Raw genomic sequence first — 25,416 nt, 5'->3', positions numbered from 1 at the left:
ATTGCTTCTCAAAAATCTCTGGGTCTTTTCAGGCAACTGTTCATAGGGAATCTATCCTTCTGGTCTCCCAGAGATAGACTAAGCTTAAACTTCTGTGTGTATTTCCTCAATTCAGTCTTTAACCACAACATACTTCTAATTTTTCCTGCCGAAAGTGGGAGACAGCCAACTTGAGTGGCCTGACTCCCATAACAAACAAACAAAGAAACTCTTCCACATTTTGACCCACTCAGGAGTTCCAAAAACGTCCATGCTGTCAATCACTCAGCAGCTGTATAAAGCTGCTTAGGAAGTTAACTGCTCCTTTTGCCCTGGTAAAGAAGAGGTAGGAAGCACTGCCACTTACTTCGCTGAGTTCAGGTCCTTTCATTCTCTTCTGCTTTTCCAGCAAGAAAATGTTATTCAGATGAGAATGATCTGCTTGACATTTAATTCACAGAAATTATAACTAAAGCCAGGTGGTCAGGGAGAAGACCTTCTACCATTCAGGAAACATAAACATCACTTTCCATAAGCTACTACAACTTTCCAAATACTCCTGTAGCTCCAGGAGGTTCAGTGTGATGGCTGAAGGTATCTTTTTCATAACCATAATTTTCAAAAAATTATCATAGCACTGTGCAGTCCGGAAAGCACCTAAAGAGTTGTCTGGTCCAACTTTGTGTTCATACAAGGGTCAGTCCTGAGGTCAGACCAAGCTGCTCAAGGCTTCAACTAGTCACATTTTGTAAACTTCCAAGGATGAAGCCTGCACAGCCCCTCTGAGCAGTCTGTCACTGTCAGACTGCCCTCAGGCAGTCAGGGGAAATAGTTCCTCCCTACATCCAGTCCGAACTTCTCCCATTTCATTTTATGTTCATTGTCACTGGCCCTCCTGCCCTACGCTGCTGTGAAGAGTCTGGCTCCATCTCCTCGAAGACCTTCCTGTAGACACTCTGGGCTGCTTCTAGGACCCCCCAAAGCCACCCCTTCTCCAGGTTGAACGAGTCCAGCTCTCTCAGCCGCTCCTCACCAGAGGAGGTCCAGATCCATATCCAGCTCCATCTTGATCATCTTCCACGAAATTGGTGGTTCAATAGCAGCTTGCTTATTTAACTGTGACAGGAAAAAATCCTAAACCCTCAAGAAACTGTGATGACTTTCTGTTCACTTTCAACTACACTTTCATAGTCTGAGTTCACATTATTTAAACTGAAAAGTCACAACTAATTGTCAAGTATTCAGGTGGTTTTAAACCAAAAAGTGTCAGCAGGTATGGAATATAATCAAAATACTATCATATACTGATTAAAACCTGAGGAGCTGGATCTTAGTTAAATGCAGAGCATCTGAATGTGGGTTGGTCCCCTAGGTTTGCACAGAGGGCATTTTCATTTTATTTAAAACCAATAAATAAATGAGCATCATTCTAAAACCCATCTCTTCATATTTCGTGTTGCAAGCACACTCTTGTGGAAACCTTAAAATTCAGAAGTTTGGTTGAAAATGTAAAAATCTGAAAAATTGCCTAGTAATGTCCACATTGAGGCATATGAAATATAGACCATTTAAGTTTTCTAGAAAAAGCTGAGATTTTCTGTTGGAAATAACAAGATCCCATGGATTTTTCTGTAGGCTTAAAAGTTTTAAGATCCAAAATAGACCTAAATCACACAAACAACACATCGTAAAATGTGCAACATGCATTCCACACCACGGAATCCAAAGATCTCATTCTACATATAAAAGCCTCTTAAAGACACAGTTACAAATCTGGGCTGCACTAAATGGAACCATATAAGCAACAGACTGGAAAGAGCCTGATGCGTAACTGTTCAGAGAAAACTGTACATATTCTGGAAGTAACAGATGGGCTGCCAGATGTTGGGGCTGCTCTCACCTGCAGGCCTCATTCATCCCTGCTGCTAGTAATGGAAGATCTGGAAGCTAGCAAGGGATCTGGATCTTCCTGCGCACAGATGCTATTCCTGACCAAGAGGGGAGACAAAAATACTAAAAAAGCTCTATTTCCTTTGTGTGCTGGAGGCAGATTATTATTTTCATGTGTTCTTTTAGAGTAGAAAGAAGTACCTGAAGTGTAACAATGAAATAGGTCTCTGTATCAGGTCAGGCTTGGATCATTTTTATCCAGTTGACTTTTGGCTTTAAAAAACTGCAGGGAAAATTGTAGTCAAACTCTGACTACAGAAAACTGCCAATACTGCCAAAAACTGTTAAAAGAGAGTCTCAACAGAACACGCAGCATTGTTTAACATCATATGATTTGCTAAAAGATATAGTTAAATAGGAACTAAATCCTTTTTCAGGCTTGATTTAAGCTGTTACTCAGTGACTTGGTTGGAATAGGAAGCAGAGGAAGGAAAGCAGAAAATGGGAGTAAGGCATCGAGCAACTAAAGTACAGAGACTTGAGCTAAAGATAGCTAGAGATAGTTGAGAAAAAGAGCACCAGTTTTCCCTCTACCTCCTACCACACAAAAAGCAGACCAGTGAAGAGGAAAAATTACTGATCAACCACAAGTCACCATTTTATAAAACAGTATTTTAAACTTGTACTGTTCAGTGAGGTACACATATGGCCATTTTTACTTGGAGCCTGAGCTCCTTGAGAACATTCTGATGGTGGGAAAGAGCTGCATTTTAGAGCTGTTGTGTCAAGACACAGAGTAGATTAAATTATACATTAAAACTACTGCATCTTGTTTTATGCTGTCAACACCTTTCCACCTTTCATGCTAGGATGTTCAGTCCATAATGCCTACTCTGTCACACATTGTGCCAGCCAGATATACTGTTCTCACTTCAAAGAAACAACAAGAAAGAAAACAAACTTTTCTCCCTACTTTTGGTTGGGGATTTCTCACAAGAATCAAGGCTGCACAAAGACTAAATGGCCATTTTATGTCTCTTGGAGTCCATCTAGTACTTACTGTCAATTGGACGTGGGCAGTTTTACAACTACCACACAGATTAATCTCAAACTGTCTTTCAGGTGCTATTTGTTCCCCAAATGTCATTTCCACAGACAGGTATTGTTATGAGCTGCTGAGATGCCTTTCAGCAGCCTGATTCCTTGCTTTAGTCTACCTACAATTTACCTGAACAATTATTATCTTAGTGGGATAGGCCTTTTAGTTGTCGGGAACTGTACGGTCAACTTCAAAGGGCAGTTCCTGGGACTTGACACCTAAACAGCCAGAGAGTTCTAATAAAAAGAAAAGAGAGAAATAATAACGAGCAGCATTGTTAAAATATAAAGGGCTGCATCTTGCCCTCTGCTGAGATGCTTTACAAGGGATTGGGGAAATGGCAGGGAAAAGGGCAGGAGAAAATTATTTCTGAAGTGCCAAGAAGCAGCGTTTATTTCTCAGGGGATCTATGGATTGGAAACAACCATAACCTTTTTGTATCCCACTGGCATACGGTGGGGATTAATGCTTATCAAAGGGTTGAAAAAGTCCAGAAAATCAGTAAGACGTGCACAGCAATGGTATCAGTATTGTTGAGACATTATGGCCTTTGCCGATAGTCTGAGGTTCATTGGTTATACTTAAATATAAGCCCCTTTTTACCTGTCAGAGAATTCAACAGCCTGACAGATTTCATTTGGACAGATTTGCTATTGTGAAGCTTCTATCCTGTTTGCATTCAAACAATTCTGAAACAGATGAGTGAGAAAAGAACTCCGATCTTTTTGCTGCCTTGATTTCTTTCTGACTGTAGAAGACAAGCCTGTTATTAAACATATAAGCCTGTTATTAAACATATCCTGGTGCTGACTACCCCAGACTAGCCCAATGCTTCTGTAGAACAGTACAGAAATTTAATTTTTCATAATCAATCAATATACAAGAGAATTGGAAATCTCTTGTATAAATATCTTGTAAAAAAAGAAAAACCTAAAAAAAAAAAGCCTCGTGCTTTTAAGCCAATACTAAAGCTGAAGAGGCAGAATGGTAGTTTCACCTTTTACACTGATCATACTGCTAATTTAGAAATACCTATTGCCACTGAAATGTTTAGATAAAAAAACTTTCTTTGCAATAGTTTTACTGGTGTTTCCATGCTCTGTTCTTTCACTCCTGCTCAGAAACACTTCATTTCACAACTTTCCTCACTAAAATCCCAAGACCTTCCATGGAGTAAGGAGCAGGATGATATTACAGAGAGGCACCAGAATCTAACAGTGGGACCAAAATGGGAGCTGAGCTTCTTGGAAGACCTTTGCTTTCCATCAGTTGCTTTTAGTGTCATTCATAGTGTAGGAAAACACAAATGGCAGCAGAACAAATTCCTGCGACTTGTGCTTTCTTCTCCAAACCACAGAAAGCTTTGTTCAATTATGAATCATCCCTGAAGTCTGAGAGTGAAAACTTCCTGCTGGTGGCAATGAAGAAATAGGCTCTGTGAGGCAAGGCAGGTCAGAGATGGCTCTTTGAAGCACTTGAAAGATATAGTGATGTTTTTATCCCCCCCAGGTAAGAGAAAATTCAGCAAGTGCAGCATCATGGACACTAATGAGTTGTTTTCTTTCAAAGACTCAAGTATCAGAAATTATCTCAATAGCAATGCTCTTCACTGCAATTTGGTGACTTAAATCAGAATTATTACAATTTCCTTCCTCTATAAGTAAAAATTGCAAGAATGGGCAAAACTCTTTCAAGTAGAAGATTTTGCCTCAATACATTTGCTTATACATCTTGCAATGGATCTCATTAGTCATCATCAAATTTCCCCCTTTCTTTACTGCACTATTTTTGTACAGGGAAGATCCTTATCTTGATTGAAAATTATTAAATTAATCCAACAGGCATCACTGGGGAATGGAGCAAGTTGGGACTCTAATCTCTGTTCCCAAGGCTTTATCTTTACTTTTAAAATAGATACTCTGTTTTCAGACAGAAATAATCCAGGTAACCAAAATTAAGTATGCCTCCCAGGCTCAGCTGAAAGAACAACTTGCTAACATTCTTTTCAGGCTCTCTTCACTGATCTTCTTTTGACCCCTGACTTTTATATTCCTTCTTAAGCAGTGGGCCATTCTCTGCCTTTTTACCTAGTAAATGTTATTTTTAGTTGATAGAAAACCCAACAAGCTCTGAAGGATCTGACCTGCTTGAGAAATATCTCAGCTATAAGCTTTGACACTGAATGGTAATGAGGTGGTAATTCAAGCCTTGTTATGCCTACAGTGAAGGGAAAAATATTATGTAAAGTCATACAGTATGATCTACACCATCAGTCAAACAGGATAATGTTTACATATGTATGAAATGCTACAGATCACATTCTAGTTTTCAAATAATTTTGTATCATGGAAAGAAATGACCTTGTAAAATCCTGGTAAGCTGACTAAAATCCTGTTCTTTTAAGTATCAACAGAGCACCTCATAACCATGCAGGGATTTTTGTTTTCTCCAGTGGCCCTTGCTTCAAAAGGGTAGAGGTCAAACTCAGTATTTTCACATCACTCATTTTAATCCTCAGAACTCAATTATTCACCAGTTCTCTCTATATCTTCTTTATGTCATATATAAACAACATCAGTTTCTAGGTCCTATGGTGCTTTGCTGAAATGACTCTGAATAACACACTGATTAAGGACAAGACCAGACATTCTGGTAGGAGAAGAGAAATGTGAAAAAAATCAAACCTGCTTCCTCTGCATCTCTCCTAACTGTGACGGTTGCTTGCCTTCAGAATGATCTGGGGAGGCCTTTACGTGCCAGTGTTGCCAGCCAGAAGGCAGCTAACCAGCAAAAGAAATACCCATTCTTCTCTCTGAAGTGCCAGAACATGCTCAGAAGCACATGGGCCACAGATGTTTTCAGGATGACCCAACCACCTGTATCTATTTCTGTACCTTTCTAAAAACAGGACCATGCCATTGAGTGAAGAATGCAGCCCAGACGCACAGAAATATCGAGCTAGAATAGTTACATCAACAATATTGGTTAAGAAAATAAAAAATCTCTAAAGACCTTTGAAAACTGAACAATATAGGGTACACTGAAGAGTGGTTCAGGGAAATGCTTCCTTTATGATACAACACAACTTGTACAAGGAAGCTTTCCCTGATGGGAAAAGTCTGTTTTTGTAAGGATTCATGGATTTCTGCAGTACAAAACCATTGAAAAACAACAGTGGAAGAAATCCTCTGTACTAAATAAATGTTGACAATGTAAAAAATTGGGTGGTCAGCTCAAACACTTTTCCTAGTTTTTCTCTTACTCAGAGGCAATCTGTGAATATCATACCTATCCTTCTGTAAACACAAATCTGATCTTACAGAAAGCATAAGAAACCAGAGCATGAAAGAAATTTTGTGGGAAACATTTTTATCTGTCCTTGCAGTTGACTATTGTGTAATGACTCTGCTTTCCTACAGATCTTGGTGTGAATTACCAGCTCACTGATCTACAAATCCAGGCTAAAGTGAGAACTGGGGTATATCTTGGAATAATATATTAAGTTCACAATAAACAGCTTTGGCAGTGAATGATGAGCTGGGAATTCCTTCCACAATAAGCTCCTTATACTCTGGTCTCTGAAAACATCAAGGACAACATTTGATAAAAAGTTTAATAGTCCCACTGGAAGAAACTATACTATCATATTGTTATTTTCCCAAGCTTGTTTCAGGTCAATGAAAAAAAGAAAAGGAAATATCACTTTAACCAAAAAAAAAAAAAAAAAAAAAAAAAAAAAAAAAAAAAAAAAAAAAAAGAAAATTCCATCCTGTGTAAGGTCTGCCAAAATTTTGTATGAATGAGCATGCATTACTGAAATAAGTTTTCTTCCAACACTACATTTCTAAGGAACCATACTAGATATATCTGTGAAAAGCAATGATAACATTGTCAGCTGTAGTACCACATTGAAGTGAAGCAATGAAAGAATAGCAATTTTAGAGATTCACCTCAGGAAAAGAACTAGATGAAGTCACTGAGATTAAGATGCTAGATTATAGAACCCATGCACACAAACAATCCCTTCATAACAGATCTTTATCTTATTCCCACAAATTAATTTTTCTTCAAAAAAAAGTTCCTTCCACCACAGATCTCTCACTCCTAAGGTAAATCTTTTTCAGATATTGCACATTATATTATATAAAACAGGAGAATCCATACACTGTTGACAGGGCACTGTTTGGAAGCACAAATCAATTGCACAAAGCAATCTCCAGAGCACTCCTCCCTTGCATGGGATGGAAACTAAAATCCATAGCCCCATTTACATTGTACTTTGCTCTTCCTGTAAGTTGCTAGAAAGATTGGAAAGTTACATCTGCAACAGCTGCATCACTGATGCACTACCCACACTGCATATCTTATGTTGAACACAGTAAAGAATGGATAAAGCACAAAGAGTCAGTTCATGTCACCAGATGTCACACTGCAAAAAAACAGCAGATATCACCAGGTAGACCTTTTTGCCTTCCCCAGAACAAAAAGAATTCTTCCTAAAGTCAAACTGGAGTTAATCCTTTACTACATAAAAAGAATAGAGACTTGAATAATGGAATATAAAATCCCAGGTTCATAAATATAAACATTAACTGTAATTCCAATAGCAGGAACTTATTAGAGCTCTGGATTTCATGAGGTTGGTGAACAATTATCACCAATCTCTAAAATACATTGATGCATCTAGTCAAAGTTTTTTCTATTATTTGTCTAAATCTAATCCTGCCACTCCCATCTGCCTGGGCTCAAAGTGTCTCACCAGACACTCATGACCTTGCAGGTTTCACTCATCCATGCTGCATGCTTTTGACTACAGGACAGGACAGCCAAATGTCCTTAGTTAAAACAGTAAGAGAAAAAATTTTAAGTCCTCATTTTTCAGCCCAACCTGTTATTCCCCTTTACATAAAATAGCTTCAAGGTACTAAAAGCTGAAAAAGCTTTTAGTGTACCTTTGAGAAAATATTGCACTTAATTCCTTTTTCATTACCTCTTAGAGTAGAGAACTCTTTCATGTTCTTCACTATTCAAACTTGTTTATGATGCCTACATATCTAAAACAGAAAAGCAGAGGCATGCAAGGCACAGGACTTGAGTAGTACAAGATCTCCAGCTGTTGCCCTCTGGAAACACAGATTACTGCAAGTGGCAAGGCAGATGACCCAGGGGTGATCCACAATGGCCAGAAGTCTGGCCATGAGAACATCTTCTAATGACAACACTTTTACAAAGGCAGGTCTTGTTAAGCAGACAAGCAGCACTCTCTTAACCACCTTTGAAAGCACCACCTTTGAAGAAAAAGCTCATTAATTCACACTGAGTACTACACAGTGGCTTTGGAAGGATACCTACCGTTGGAGGAGGAGGAGGAAACAGTAAGAACAGCTGGGTAGTGCCACGAGAGAAACTCAATCTTTGTTGTGATGAGAGCCTTTGCCCTCAATCCCACATTCTTTCTCAAACACGTCAGTCTTTCACAACATTATATAGAAATGAATATCACAGAAAAGGAAGGAAGGAAGGAGACACACATGATATGTGCCGTGGTACTGCCCATCGGGCATAAAAGAAACACACATCAGGCATTTCCCATTCTCCTCCATTCAGTGATATGCATTAATCATAATACTGCACCAGCACTGAGAATAAATCATTCCAATTAGCCAATAGGTACTGGTTGAACACTGCAGGAGTGTAGCATGGAACCCAACAAGGAAGAGTTTTAAATTAAAATCCACTACCCTGCTCATGTGTACAGTCATGAGCAACAGAGAGACCAGTCCCTGGATCTCTCTGACAGGTGGATTTCATCTGCATGAGCCAAGTGATGGGTACGTGCTCTGTGATGAACATGGGCCCGGTGATGTGATGGCAGGGAACCATCCCTAACCCTATGCTACAGGAAGAACCACTTTCTGTCAGTTAGATGTGTGAAAATATATGGTCTGGTTCTCCACACACTCACACCAATTTTATTCAGATGTTACTACATTTCCAGGGAAAAAACTCCTGATTTACATCATTGTAAGTAGGCGGAGGATTAAGATTAAAATACTTCTAATGAAATAGGTGTTCAAACAGTTTAGTGAATAATTCGATATGAATAATTTATTTGGAAAAATTGTTATTTTTCCCTAGTCCTGACCAGACCAAGAATAGTGTTCGAATGTTTAACATTTATATGCTACTTGCAATTATTTGTGAACTACATCAAGTAATTTGTGGTCTACATATTACTCAGATAGGAAATTATGATTATTAAATAAAACAGAATTTACAATTCCCATAGCAAATAAAGTCTTTTTACTAATTTATGTAATGAGCTCAGCTAGCCTGCCTTTCATGGATTTCAAACTGCATGTTCAATATTTGCAATTATCTGTGCAGACAGCAGTTACGTAAGTCATCTGATCAGTGACAGAAACACTACCATGTGGGATGCAGTCAAAATAGCAAATGCAGCATATTCTAAAATTTAAAACATTCAGAAAATACTGAAACATGCAGTTAAAATTTACAGCTGACTCTCTTCTGTTCAAAAGCACAGGGGGAGGAAGCTTTTCCCCTCTTCCATAAATGCTACTCTCTATAGACATACATGAAAGAGGTGGTACAAATGTCAGGTATTGCTTGTTCTTTATTTTCATCCAGAACATTAAGTGTGTTGCTTAATGTTTTTAGTAGGTAAGCAGCACTGGTGGTTTGTCACTGGGACTAGAGAGGGAATGGGGTGCAGCAGGAGAACAAGCAGCACATGTGAAAGAAAGGCTCAGGAAAGGCATGGACATGGACAGCCAGTTGAGACAGCTTGAAAGAAGATTTGGTCCAATTTTCAAGTTGGGTAGGATCTCTCCTATTCTCCTTTTTGAAACACATTTGAAGGTAGGATGTGAAAAACAACATGGTTTTGACCACATAACCCTAATGATAGTTGCCAACTCCCAGTTAGATGAAACTGTGGCCTCACTGAAATGTCTGGGAGATTGGTCTTCAGCTGGGATGGAACCAGGATTTCCCACTGGATCCTTAAAATCATGGTAATTTTCTTCCTCTCTGCTCTTATTAGTCTTACTAGACCCTCTTCTAACTGCTTTACGTCTCATCCCCATTACTCCTAGGTATTTTTGTCTAGCCAACTGAATAAACCTGAAACAAGCCCAAATTTGACACAAACCAGCTTCCACGGGCTATTAGTGCTCATTATAACAGGCTGTCTCTTGTTGGTATTGAATACTCTGCAGAAAAAAGGGAAAGGGACTAAAGAACACCACAAAGCACGATTAAAGCAAAGAGCCCACTGCTAGGACATATATGACAGCAGCCAAAGTACTCCTAAAATGTTTGCCCTAGCTTTGACACGGTAAAGCATGACTGTCAGCAATGGACATTTCCTTATTACCCTAAACTGCAGCTGCCTACCACTCTTAGGTTGTCTGAAACACTGAGAAGGAGATATCACTCTATCAGAAGTGTAAAATAAAAAACAAGTGTTTTGAAAATATATCCAGATAATAGATCATCCTCTCTTACTATCACTGCCTTCTACCTTTAACTATTCTATGGGTTCTGGACATGTTTTTCTATATAATTAATATTTTTAGTGTCACTTTCCCTCTCTCACCTCCTTAAGTTCTCTTACTACTTTATTCAGCAGTGAAGGTGGCAGTTTTTAAATCTGAGAGGTCCTGAATGTTAAGGACCAAAAATTCATATTCAATCACTGAAATAACTGGTCTGATTTTCCCCTGCACATACAAATCTTCTTTTGCTGTGGATGGAAATGGTTCTAATGATACTCCTTTTACCATCCCTATAATGCAGTTACAGCTACTGATGTTTGTGGCATTGTGTGCAGATTAAACTGATGAGTTATGAGTGAGTCTAGTTATCTGCATACTGGTAATGATGTCTCCTCTGCAGTCAGTTGTAGACAAATAGCTCCTTAGTTATTTCCTCCACAGAAATATGGCTCCATCTGCACTTGAAACTCTTCCCTTACACCTACTTCCTCCCCTTTGTAATCCGTTATCATCAGCTCAAATGTGTAATCTGTTACCATGAGAAATAGGGTGCTGAGCACTCAACGTAGTATTCCCTTTCCCCCACCCATGTGCACCCTATCACTGTCAGACTCCATAGGCCATACTCCCTTCAACTGCTAGTTGCTCTTTTGCTTTGAAGAAAACTGGCAAATCTACCACTGGAAAATGCAAGTTTTGTTGCCTTAAATATTAAAGAAACAGAATGGTAAATACCGCCAATTTTAATACAAAGCTAGTACCTTGACTTGTGTCCCCTGACAGTTTAAATGAAATGCAAATGATGTTCTGCCTGTGAATCAAAAACTCTCCTACTTTACTGAATGCATTCGATACCATGATAAAGAAAATACTGGGGAGTTTGAAGGCAGTACTGAAATGCATAATGCTAGAAACACAAACTTATTTTTTCTAAATAAGAAGGTGCTTTAATAAAAAAGCACTTTAATGAAGTTGCTTTAATGAAGGACTAATTGCCTCCAAGTGATGACATTTGAAAAAAGATGTTACAAGCAGCTTCTTACTCAGAAATTAGCAGTCAAGATCAATAAACAAAACATAAAATGTAGGCATATTATCGATGCAGATACTGATGCAGAAAATGTAAGCATAATACTCCTATAAAGGGTTGAATTTGGTGAAAAAAGCTGATGAAATAGAATAACTGGTGTTAATTCTATTGAGGCTGAATTCAAGTAGCTAGTGTTCAACCAGTTTGGTTTTTATATGGCCGTGAAACATATGCCAACTATAGCTGCTAAATCCATATTGCAATTAGAAATGGTTACCTTTGTTGATCAAAAAGAATGAAATGGAAGAAAATAAAAATAACATACCATGTCCACACACAAAACAAAAAGAGCTATATCAGGGACATCAGGGAAGGTGGAATACTATAACAACACATTTTATATTGTTATACTATTCCACCCACCTTAATGGAGAACCCTTCGGTGTGGCTACGCCATAGCCTTTCGAATCCAGATTTCCTCCCACTTTCATGGTGTCGCATGGCTTTCGTTGCTCAATGTATTCATTCATGGTGGACTCCAGCAGGAAGGCAAACTTGCCCTTGGATTTGCGGACACGAGCTACTCCCTCTGCAGTAGTCCTAGTGAACACTGATGGCTCAGCTGATTTCATGTAGGTCCACATCTTTTCATACACTGCTATTTTTGATCTCTGGAGAAAATCAAAAACAAGTTAGAACAAAAGAACGTTGCAACTTTCAGAATGGCACTGCGCAAATAAAATCAATCATACTTAATTTTTCAGACATTTGCGGTTGGGAAAATCTTGGAGAAGGGTTTTATTTGAATTCCATTCTTTTAAAAGAGACAAGAAATAAAAGTATCAATACTATAATAGCAGATAATATTTTTAAGTTCAGCTACCCTCTAGCAGTCAAAGAAAAAAACTCTGCAAAGCTGAATTTACTGTTAGATAAACGAAGTTCACACAGTCAATGTATGGTAAAGTGTGTTTTAGGGAATGATATATGAAATAGATGTCCACAATAAGCTTGTACTCTTAAGAGAAGCAGTAAAATAATCTCCCCATAAATACTCCACTGAATCTTAAAGCATTTCTCTAACACCCACTTCTTACACCATCAAAACCACAATAGCTTAAGTAAGATTTCTGCTTTCATAATTCAGAGTCCAGAATTCATTTCTGATTCATATTCAGAAAAGCTATACAATATTTGAAGACATGGTTCACAATAAAAGATGGAAACAACAAGATGGACCAAATATGCTATTAAAGGAAGTAAAATGCCTTAAAGCATCTTTCTTAATGAATTAGGTATGATTTTAGAACTGCAGTATCAGTGGATTTATTTTAAAGACTCTGATCCTGCCAATAACTGAGTAAGAAATGTACTTTCTCAAAGAATGCACAAGAATTCATGGCTTAGAGTGCATTAGTTGGAAATTTGCCTGTCTGGGAATGCATGGAGTAACTACAGGTAAATACTTAACCAAAAATAAAACTTCTTCATAAAAAATAAAAACAAATTTTTCACTAAAAAAAGGGAAGGAAATGCTGTCAGGCTGAGAAGTTTCCCATGCTCATTAGCTTCACTCAACAACTCCTTTGCTTCCTCCAGCAATAGGAATACATACATGCGAACCAGCAGTGTGTCAGCTGAACACTACCCAGTGTTTTTATAATAACAGATGGCACTTGTCTTCCCCTATGTATGCTGCAAAAAGGACTTTTTAACCTAATGCTCAAGTCAGCTTTTATTTGAGTCATGAGGAGTTTCTAGCTAAGCAAGATTTGGTCTATGAGCCTGTTCCTACACTGTGCTGAGTACTCCAGGAAAATATTCATTATTATAAAGCCCCAAAACAAAGGGCCTTAGATTATTTAAACAAATACCAAATCCTATAATCTAAGTATTATATAAACTGAAAATGGTTTTAAGAACTTGGAACTGAGCCTTTTTATAGGTGGGAGTAATTTCCCTGAAGCACTTCTTTTTACCAATGACTGAATGATTGTATTATTACTTAGAAAATAACTTGTTCGGGACCTAAGTCTATCTTGAAAATAAGTGGCATTTAAACAAAAATGTTCAAAAAAAACACCATATAGCAGAACATCATAAATTATGCTTTCCTTTTTTAGTTTGTCTGTATGCATAACTTTATCTTTCTATAATAACATTCAAACCAACATCAGCTGTGTATGTCCATAATCACATCCTGACTTGTCACCCTTTCTTTCCACTGTAGTCACAGCTACTTCACATTTACATAATAGTGGCTGGGAGCAGAGCATACTCTAAGCCACCAAGGCATTCTTTTTGCTTAATACTGATGTAATTTCATGGATTTAAATTTACAAAAAGGAAAAATGGAAGAGAGTAGTAATGAATCAGCCATAATTTCGAGAATATTTTCTTGCCTTTGTCTGCCTTCGCTTCCAAACATTTCTCACATCTTAACGTCCATTACATCTAATTCTTTATAAAGCAACCATGCAACAGGTCACTTTCATTTAAAACTATGCAGCACATAAACCAGCTTGATTAGTAAGAGGAAACACTGCCCTAAATCAATTGAAAAAGGTTGCATTTAAATATTTTTTTAATAGAATCTAGTTTCCTTTGCCTATCAAAATATAAAAAATATGGAAAGTCTAACAAGGTATATGCTCTGAAAGAACATTTTCTTCCACCAAACTTTCATTTGTTAACATTCAATTTCTACATGTCAACTCAGAGTGAAAACTGAAGAGTGAACCAATAGATATTTTTTATTATCATATGAGGAAACATTGCAGCTTTCCCTGCAGTCAGCCAAGCTGGGATAATTTTCATGTTGGGCTTTTCTGAGTAGAACTGCTAAAACTAACTACTTTCCCTCTTAAGCAAGCTGCTTGGAAAATACAACCCTCACTGCATCTAAACCAGAAAATAAGAGAACCTAACAGCTAACAGTATCAAAGTTCCTCTTTTTCTTTATGTTGGCTTTAAAATTATTTTCTCTTTTCTGCTTTCAATCCAGATTTAAAACAGGCTGAAGAGGTGTTCAGAGTTTCTGACATTTTGATCAGAAATGACACTGTGATGAGCAAATGTTCTGAAGGCTCATCTTCAGCCAGATAATCACCACTGACAGCAAACACATGATTCTAATACCAAAAAGTGAATTGCTTCCAAACACACAAAATGTTAGACTTGGCACACAAGTCTTGTACTATTGTTTCAGGCTAGGTGTTAATTTATGTATTATGAAAAGAGCTTTTGTGTCAATATTATCTGCCAATATTTTTATCTTTCTCCCTGTTTTGTGAAAAATATTTTCAGAACTAGAACAGAGTACCATTAAAAATCACTATACTGTGACAGAGATTAGAAATAATTTGAAAGCAGGGCCTCAACGGCACCATTTTAAAAAAAGTGATCAACACCGTTCAAAACTTGATTAAGCTTCAAATTTTGCATATGCAATAAAATTTTGTATTTGTAGTTACTTTAATGTTTCCCTCTGTATTTTGAAAGAAAAGAAGAAATAAAAAGAGCAACATTGATTTTTCTTCTTTTTTCTCTTAACCCTTCAAGATTGAAGTGAAAGAAGGGCTGTTGCATAGACATTTTTACTTCATTATAGTGTCTTCTCTTTAAAATGAGAACTGGCATAAAATATTGAAAAAGTTTCTGTGTTTATAGGATGATTTAAAAGAGCCATGAAATTTTTGTGACCAAAATTGTTTCTACATCAAAATATCTTATCTCATTACTTCAATACAATGGCTTGTACAAGTGTTTTGAAACTCTTAAGAAAACAATTCCAGTCCTACGTTCTCTATTGTTTCTTTGGGAATTAATTTTTGCATATCACCTAAAAAATTTGCAAGCACTAGATACTCCTGAAAATGCAACAAGTTAATAAATACAGCACTACGTAAATCTGACTGGCCATCAGCATCATGTTTTTAAGTATTATCACAGCTTTATTCTAGTAGAATGAACAATTGGTACTCATATATTGCGGTTACCACCTCAACTTGTGATGGACTGAGACTGGAGTTTCAAGAATTAAATACCTAACTTTACACAAAAAGAACTAAAGAAGTGTTTAGGGGTGAACCCTAGGTGAATATAAATGATCAATAGGATGAACTATACTCATTAAAAACCAGGACATCTGGCTGTATCAGTACCAACATATTTCAATTCTTAGGTGGGTCTTCTACATTTTGATACCAACATTTTTGTAGACATCTGGAATAAAAACAGGGCTTCTAGGGACCACAAGATGAGTTTCTACCACTTGGGATAAAAAATAAAGCTCCCAGAGAGCATCTGTAGTGTATGTATATATATTGTGTATACCAACACCCTGACTATAGAGTAAGACAGGTGCCATTAGAAACTTGTCAGTGAACTGTATCCATTAAAAATGAGGCACCAAGCACCCTAGCCATTTCAGCTGGATCCCTCTAGAGTTCAAGTAAAGAAGCAGATACTTTAATGTGTGATTTATTTCTACATAACACACATGTCCCACACAGCATGCACAGGGCTGCTTTTCTTTCTCCAGTGTCTACAGAAGAAATCTGGAAAACTGGGTTAAACTGAACTCCTTTATCAGTTTCTGGATGTGAAGGTCCAATCACTGTGTGTTTCTTAAGTGAAATTTGTATCTTATAAATACTGTTTTTGCAGCTAATAGAACAGATTTGCAAGCTCTTCTATGGGGATATCTGTTGCAATAAAAAGGTTATTTCACATGAGACACTGCCTTTAAATGGATATTGTCTATAGTTTCCAAATTGCATTGAAAATTTTGTTAATGGTTTACTGAGTTCAATGTGGCCAAACTGAAAACAGTGAAGGTGTGTGCGAGTACCTAACACAGAACTCTCTCCTTTCAAGTAGGCAATAAGAAGAAATTTCCATTCCATCTTCCTGAAATTCCAAAAACTCCTTAATCTCCACATTTCACATAAATTATGACCCTAGCTGTGTAATTTTCAAGGAAGTGTTACTGGCTCACAGCATTTCTGTGTTCAAACACTAAACTCACTTCAGTCAGCTGAGCTTAACGTTCATCTGCTGAACACATGAAATAAAGCAGGAAGGACTGTTTATTATGTACTCCTTGTGATATCCGAGCTCCGTGCTTTCCAGCTGGCAAATGATGAGGATTACATACCAACCACACTAACGCAGGAAAGCAAATGAAAATGAAGTAATCAATAGAGACAGCAAAGGCATATGAATGGCTACTTAGGCTATTTCCTAATGCTCCAACCACATCCCCTCGAGTTAAATTTTCTTTTTATTATCCATCTGAAAGTCAGCAAATTAAAAAATGCATTTCCTGCCCACCACCCAAGACCCTAAAGCAAAATACACACAGCCAAATCCATAAGCAGCAACAAAACCTGCAAGACTCCATGTTACCATCACAGGCTTTCAATGCTGCACATCACTTCAGTACTGTAGCTTCAGATGAATCAATAGTGCAATGCTGCTTTAATTATCACTGGCTTCAGTATCCCCCTGGGCATCTCTTTTGCCCAGGGTGACAGGATCAATAAGCTTTCCACAGATCAAAAAAACTGAAATCTCCAACAAATGGTCTTGTGGGGGTAAAAATGTAGCTGAAGTATTGCAGGAGGTACAAACTATACTGCATATAACTGCAAAGTCACATTATTTCACATTTCCAAGGATCTTATGAGAGCAGTTGGTAGGCATAGCTGCTCTAATGGATGCACCAACTTACTCTGAAGAACTCTTTGGTTGACCCTGAGTCCAGCGTCCCGTAAGCAATTTCAGTTTGTTTGGCGAGGTCTTCTGCACTCTCTATGGGTGAGACCATTCGCTCAACAGTCAAGAAAGCAGCGAGGTTAGCAGTGTAGGATGAAATAATGATGAGCGTGAAGAACCACCAGACACCTCCGACAATGCGACCTGAGAGGGATCTAAACATGAATAAGATAATGCACATTTTCCTGTCTCTTGAGCCACAGAGAAAGAGAGAGATAGAGTGAAGGCACCATTATTGCTGAACATTTGTTATTAAGTAACAATCAGTGGGAGGATGATCATTTGCATTTGAAATATTAATAAAGGTTTCTACTCTTGAATCTTAATATCTACAGTACAGTCCACTGTACTAATGAGTATCACTGCTCTCGAACAGTAATCTCAGTGTTCCTATTATTTCAGGACATGCCTAAAAATAGGAAAAAATTGTCAAAAATACTGGATAGGTAATCTCTTTTTGGAGACAAAAGTAAAGCATGGTAGCTGCAAATCAGTAGCTTTTTCTGTTTCCTCTTAAAAAAAAATTTGCCCATGGATTATGTTGGCTCTAGGATTACAATGTTCCTGTCACCCAAACTTCTCAAAAATTCCACAAGGTACTACAATCATTTGAACATTCACATTTTTCTTATTTAAGAAGCAAGAATTTTGTAGTAAAAGAGACATTTCTGTTAAGTTAAAATTTATGTTTTCCTTTTCAGTAACTGTGATTTGACGAGAAGGTTGTTGAGGAGTAATGTACATCCACTCTTAATCACTACCAGTTTTATTGCTACCTTCAATAATAGAAGGATTAGGCCAATGCTGAACACTCAACATTTCACTGCAAATGGCTAAAATGAAGCCTTTAAATTTGAAGGATTGGGTCATAAGGTTTAATTAAAAAGCTTTAGTTAGTGCCCACTAAAGTTCCAGAACATCTTAAAACATTGAGAAATTCAGGACTGCATGTGTTAGACTAATCATGTACTAGATAATCATATATTATAGATTAATCATGTATTATAGGACTGATCATCTACTAGATCTGAGGCATATGCTCTGTAAGGCACACCTGAGCAATGCAGCGTGGCTTCTCAGAAACAGAAAGTCAAATATTGTCTCTCACAGACAGCAATATTTGCGAAGCAGCACTGTAGAACTTGAAAGAGAAGTGGGACATTCCTTGATGCAAGGCAGACATTCAGCTCAACTGTGTGCATTTCATGGTTGCAACACAATGGTAACTAATCTAGCAACAACACAGTTCTTCTGAAGTCAACCCAGTGGAATTTCCCCTGTGTGCACCTGCTGTTTCTGAGAGCTGTTTGTGGTTTATGCACATTGACATCAGTAAAATAACAATAATGACTGAAATTCAAAGCAGATTATCTGTTGCTCTTATCATGGCTATTAAAAATTAAAAAAAAAAAAAGGCTTCCTGAAGAATGAACTTCAAAACATTACCAGGAAAATTAACGAAGGAAGATTTTATGCTTCAGTGTGGAAGATAAAATGCAAATGTAAAAAGATTTGACACAAACCTTGGGGAAATATCACATCCTTGTTGCATAAAGGCACCCAGGGAAAACCAGAGGCTGTTGAATATGCCAAATTCATTGGGAGGCTGGTCACTGGGTCCTTCTTTCCCATCCTCTGGTTCTTCTGTGTGCCACTCATATGGACTAAACCTGCTAACTAGGAACAGGACCACACTGACACCAATGTAGGCAAAGACTATGCACATCCAGATCTCATACGCCAAAGGGTCCAAGAAGGAAAACACTCCCGGTTTAGATTTCTGGGGCTTTTTGATCATAATGGATATCCCCAAACTCATAAAAGGTTTAGAAAAATCAATGACCTCTTCTCGTACCAAAGTGATGGTCAGAGGCGCAACAGCAATCTCTGCTTTCTATAAAGAAAAAAAGAAATATAGATGTATAGATTAATTGATGTTGGCTTACACACTTGGCTAAGCAGCTAATTCCAAAGGTTTGTTATTAACAGCAGGACACTGCAGCTTAAATGCTCTTTGTAGCATTTTTCTGTTTCTTTCTATCACACTCTGCATTTACTCAATATGCTTTCAGTAAAACATACACATTGCAGGTTTTTGTTTTACAGAATTATGCAAATACTTAATTTTTCCGCTAAGGAGAAGACTCTTGAATCTTACAGAGGTGAGCAGCAGTGTAGGAAGATCATTTTAGGCATTAATTTAGATTTAAATAAAGGAATTCAAGAAAGAATGGAAAACGAGAATGACCCTATTGTCACTGAACATATAGAGATTTTTTAAGATCCCAGAAACAGTAATTAATTGTCAGATTTTCATAAAAAATAATAATATTTGGAGGTAAAGCAGTTCATAGACTCAAGAAAGCTCCAAATAGCATGAGGCTGCAAAAGTGATTGACTGTTGCTGTGATTCCACCAAAATGCACAGATGTGTCTCAAGGGAAGGATAGTTCAATCGGACTGAATCAGATTTTAAACAGCAAAAAATGGCAAATATACAGGGAAGAGGTGTGCAAAATCATGTGATAAAAGGATAAAAATGTGTGCTGAATCCATTCCCATTAGTGTCAGGAATATTTTTAAATGTGTTTCTAACATGTTTTCAGGATGAAGATGCCAATCTTGAATGAATCATTATTGATGGAGGTGATTATGGCTGCTAATAATGATGTCTGCATGCACTATAAAATACTGGAGCTAAGCTAATGGATAGTTTTTGTCATTAGGGATGCTACATTACATTAAGGTTTGCTCCTTGCCTAGCCTTGCCTTTTACACTAAAGCTGTCATTACAGCAGCACTTCACATGGGAATTGTATGGGGACCTGGGTCAAAGGATGCACCTCTGAGAGGGGAACAGATGCAAGAGCTGCTGAAACCTTTCACCTGTTCATCATCATGGTGGTGTGTCTAGGTACAGTCACAGAGCAGAGCCCATGCTCTGTGACCAGTGTGGACTTCTATGCAGCTTATAGGCCCAGGAGAGTAACTGTGTTTTGTGAACACTTTGTTGTATCAATGAGATTAAAAGATGCTGAAGAATAAGGACGTGCTCACATAGTTTAATCTAAGTGTTATGTAAATAGCCTGTGTGCTAAAGAAAAGAAAATATTGAAATGGAGGGGTTTTTTGTCATCTTACAACTTAGAAACAGGTAAATGCATTTAAAATAATATGTGGTTTTTATTTTATGCACTAATTCATATGGAGTTACATATGTTTTATGGAATTTAATTTTAAACCAATATTGCATAGTTAAAATTTAAACCTGTTTTGGCAGCTTTGCAATTGTGAATAATTCAAAAGAACTGACTCACTCCAGTGCAATGTCCCAAAAATGCAAATTTGTATTAAGATTGCTATATATTAATCATCAGGTTATATCTGTCATTCTGAAATAGTTGTGATGCAAACACTTAACAAAATTTTATATAAAGTAATTATATTTTAAGCAATGCATCTAAAATCATAATTTTGCAAAGGTATCAGAATTACCTCTGGTGTTAATTTCATGGGTAAACATTATGATAACAATGCTAATTCTCTGAATTTTAATTTACATTTTGTTGTACAAAGCATCTTTAAAAATTTGACTTCTTGATGCCTTGTGATTACCTAAGTCAGGCTGAAATAGATATTTTATGAAAATAGCTATTATATGAAGAAGGGTAACATGTCTAAAATATATTTTTAAGTAGCCTGAAAATTATGAAGTAAACTTAGTTTCTACAGTCTAAAGACTGTAGGATGGTCTGAGCTACTGGCTTTTCTGCATATTTTTGTTTTTCATCTAACTCATAAACAGCTTTTCTCCAGAAGAATGGTTTCCTTCTTTAGAGTCAATGTCTTTTGTGTTTCTAAATTTTGATTACTGAGAATGCCTAATGTGGAGTCCTTGAAATGAGGTGAAAGACTCATGGCAACTGTGATCTCTTCCTGCCAATCTTCTCTGTGTTTGTCACATAGTGGTATCTTCATTAACTCAGTGTAAATGACAGACCTGGTCACTGATCTTCAAAGGTGTTGGCTAATGGGTTTTTTTTCTGTCTGCAGATTTCTATCAGGATTAAAACCCAAATCCCTGGGGGTTGTTAGTTTTCACAGTGTGAGTTGGAAAAGTGACATCACCATTTTAGAGTGAATTTAGGAGATTTTAAATACCTACTTAGCACACTGCATATTATATGTGAAATGCTGTATAGGATTTATCTTACCAAATTTAAATGCTCAAATAGGATATGCAGAATTTGAACAACATCAGAACTAGCTGTCTGCAGTACTTGAAAGAGTTAAAGAGGAGAAATAGGAACTTAACCCATTTTTTACAATAGTGATCTAGTATCAGATAATTCAGAATGTAGATAAATCCATTTCATGCCAACAAATTTAAAGGGACAATATATAGCTAGGTCATAATTAAATGCCATAAAAATGGAGAAACTGCAGCCCCTCAGACTGATCATATTATTATTTTTGTAAGTCTACTGTGTGCCATGTAAAGCCTGCATAAACTCTTCATTGCGAAAGCTAAATAATGAAAATAGCTGTTCATGGTAATTATCAGCATTTGTGCTTTGCCCAGTTAATGTACACCATATAATTATGGATTTAAATGATTAACAATATAACCATGGTGCAAAAACAATTGATGATTTTGTTGCCAGTGAAATCTGTTTTGACAAAGAGTAATGATACTTCACAGTTAAATCAACTGCATCCGTAACAGCATTTCAATCAAGGCTCCACCACTACCAAGTACAGATGGATTGTGGATCCTGACAATATTATACAATGAGAAAAGATTGATTCTGATGGTGAGAGAAATTTTCTTTTCCAGAACATATCATTATTATAACCTTGTGAATAAAATATATGCTTGATCCAAGTATTGTGAAGGTAGTAAAGCTATCTGAGAAAAATCATGCAGAAAGTGATTTCAATCTGAGAAGCTCATGGCTTCTGAGATTTTCAGAGAAATGAGTTTTGATCTTTTCTGTTAAGCAGTGAAAGAAAAGAATTCTGTGTCAGGAGAATGAGTATTTAATTGGAGCTGACTGCTAGTGAATTTGGAAACACCTGTTATATATGCTTAATGGCATTTCATCCCCAGCCAGCATTTCTCCTGTGAGCTAGATATCAAGGCAAATAGAATCCACATGGATTATTGCATGCATTCGGATACATCAGGGACAAATGACCAAGATTTCCTGGTAGTTTTTTATAATGTGCTAAAAACAAAACAGGAAAGTAAGCAACCATTCCCACCACAGCATTCTGTACAATCTTAGCAAAACTGTACCCCACAGCATTTTATATGATGTTTCCTCTGGGACAAGATGAAAAAATCAACCACAGATTTTAGGAAATGACTAAGTTTCTCTGTGCAGCAACTGAGTGTCCAGGTAACAGACCATTCTCTGGTGCATACAGGTCTTAAGGGAACATGGGATAAAATTTTCCTGTGTCCACTCTCAGTAATATGGATAGGGCTAAGGGGCATTGGTGTATGATGGTAAGATCAGGAGAACAGAGGAACCCTTTTTGTTGTACAGAAAGGCTCCAATCTCACTGGCCAGCACAACACTGTCTGTTAATCCGTTAATGTGGTAGGGAATTAAAAGCTGTAAAATGTTTCCCAAACAGATCATCTCGTCAACTTGCTAATTCAGTTGCAAATTCTCTCCCAATCCTGGCTGCACATAAAAAGCCTTGCTTGAAACACAGCCAGCTACTCAGACTACTTGTGTTTATGATTAGGGGATCTATCAGACAAGATGAACACGCTCTTCTAGCAGAGCTTTGCAGCAAAGTCTCTGGCTGACTGATTTTTCCGCTTTCTCTATGTGGAATAGGCCTGGGAACCTGATGCTCTGTAAATCATCTGGCAAGGACTCAAGGAAGTTTCAGGGAGGATGCTCTTGATGGATTCCCTGTGGAAATCTTTAGCAGAAAACTTTGTAAGTAACAGAAAGAACAATTTCCTTCAAAGCTACACCTGTAAAAGCGCATAAAGCACACTTGGCGTAGCTCTTGGCCTTAAGGCCCAGGGGCACTGGACAGACCGCATTGCTGCCGTGAAAGTCACCCGACCTCTAAACCTGCATGGCTGCATTCAAGCTGCTTATAGGGAAAGGTCTCTCCTCAGTCCCAGTGTCCAGCTGGGCTCAGGACTTGTTTTGGACAGTAATTATGAGCCAAAAATATACCAGAGACCATTCTTGCAACTTAGCAGATTAATTAGGCGAATTGCAAAGCACAGGGACACTCCCTGGTGCCACTGATACACTAGGATAGATAAAACCTCAAGGAGTCTTATGACAGTGGAGCAGATGTACTGGGCAACAGCTGACTTCAATAAAAAAGCAGCTCCAAGAGCTTTGCTGCAGCTCATTGCCAGGGACCAGTCCCAGACTCAGAGAGACTGCAGCCTTCCTAAACAGACAGCTGGAAAGAGCCTCCCACTCACTCTTTTCCATTACAAAAAATGAAGTGTTGGCCATGTATTCTGGTTTGTCCTTCTTCATGTGGGTAATTTGCAACAGGTTCTTTATGCCTGTGAGCTTTACTGATTTCAGCTCTGTTAACAGCTGCAGGTGTTGACACATCTGTGTGAGCTTCATAACAGCACTTTTATTTCAGTCTAGTCCTAGGGCAGCTTGGGTTTGATAAGGTTTAAGATAAAAGAAGGAAAAAAAAATGCCCCAAACAAACAGAAAACGAAAGTGTAATATCAAGTTTCCTCTATAATTTTTGACTAGATGATAGACCACTGAAACTGTACATCTGTGCAAAAGGATTTTCTCATAAATAGTAAAATTTCTTGGATTATTGAAAAAACATTCTACTATAAAACAGTGCTTGGCCATTGATGTCCATGAATTTGCTATTGCAATTAAAAGCCAGAGAAGGAGTAACCTCCATACTCGATAAGTCTGAAAAATCTTTTAATATCCTAAGAGTTGAGGTGCTTTCAAGCCACTGAAGTAGATACACGTTTGGTGAGATTCAGTGTTTCTACTCTTTAAAGACAAAACTGAGTTTGGTTCCTTCATGAACTTCTAAGAACATGGAGAGTTTTGTGAACCTGATATAACCTTTTCATCCCTGTGGGGAGGGGAGATCACCAAAATTCTGGGGCAACATTTCCCACACTCCTACAGCACAGAAACTGTTTCATTCTGCAGAGTCCCTTGAACTGATGCTAATGGAGAATTTATCAGCTATACTAAACTGACAGAAGGGAACTGAAATGGAGCTGCTACAAAAGCCATGAGGCCCTTGCCACATAGGGCCCAAACTGTCAATGGAATTGTGAAAAATGCAACTGGGGATGGAGCAAAAGGTATGCAGGAATTTTTTTATGGGGAAGTTGAGGCACTTTATGAGTTCTTGGTGGAAATATTCGCACTTGAGTATTTGAGGATTTTTTTTTTATTCCATCACTGAAATGAAAAGTTTTTCTAAGAATTCTGAATTGTTCTCAGTGCAGATACTGGCAACTGCAGTCATCAGCAAGCTCAGCTCTGAGTTTTGCTACTTTTGGTAATCCCAGATACTGCAAATATTTATTTGGGTTTGTGGGAACTATTTTCTTTAAATATTGGAGCTTTATGTGTCAACAGAATTGCTAAGTGTTATGGTATTCTGAAGAAGCCTTCTCCAGATCACTCTATAACATAACGTTCTCAGTTGTTAAACTTACCAGGTTTGCTCTTAAATTTTATTATTGATGGTCATCTTAAAAGTCTGTCTTTATTCTGAATTGCTTAATTATCTACTTGTCTGTAGTGGTTTGTTACCTATGTTTAATATATATGATGGTGGATTTTCCATTTCTCAATCTAGACCAAGAATCCCATCTTTTTTAAAAGATCTGTCCACCATTACATGAAAATGAATTAATAAGTGATATTCTTCCCAAATAAGTTTTACAGTGTGTCAGGAATAGATGATCTCTAACATTAATGAATTTTTAAGGGATATGCAAACTATGGATGTTCTAATGTTCCAGGGTACTAGTTGAATAAATAGTAGAACTTGCATGAAACTACTTGATTTTTTCTTGAAAATAAGTGAAAGCACACAGATCTGAAACGAGATTCTGTTTCTTTTCTGTGACC

General features: G+C 37.4%; 1 protein-coding gene across 9 annotated transcripts in view; it reads right to left on the bottom strand.

The window, feature by feature from the left end:
• Positions 1-25,416, bottom strand: part of GRIA4 (glutamate ionotropic receptor AMPA type subunit 4) — a 216,971-nt gene that overhangs the window by 30,650 nt on the left and 160,905 nt on the right. For all 9 annotated transcript variants that reach the window (XR_004238199.1, XM_032099284.1, XM_032099275.1 and 6 more), the window contains exons 11-13: positions 18,820-19,190; positions 17,253-17,451; positions 11,942-12,189 (exon numbers count right to left, since the gene is read on the bottom strand). Coding sequence is in view for 8 of the 9 variants with exons in the window: in XM_032099284.1 (XP_031955175.1) it covers positions 11,942-12,189; positions 17,253-17,451; positions 18,820-19,190 (818 nt within the window). In the remaining variant the exon portion in view is untranslated. The remainder of the gene's footprint in view (positions 1-11,941; positions 12,190-17,252; positions 17,452-18,819; positions 19,191-25,416) is intronic.

The sequence above is a fragment of the Corvus moneduloides genome, chromosome 2, assembly GCF_009650955.1.
Source record: "Corvus moneduloides isolate bCorMon1 chromosome 2, bCorMon1.pri, whole genome shotgun sequence".
NCBI lineage: Eukaryota > Metazoa > Chordata > Aves > Passeriformes > Corvidae > Corvus > Corvus moneduloides.
This window is presented reverse-complemented; position numbering and strand designations above follow the sequence as displayed.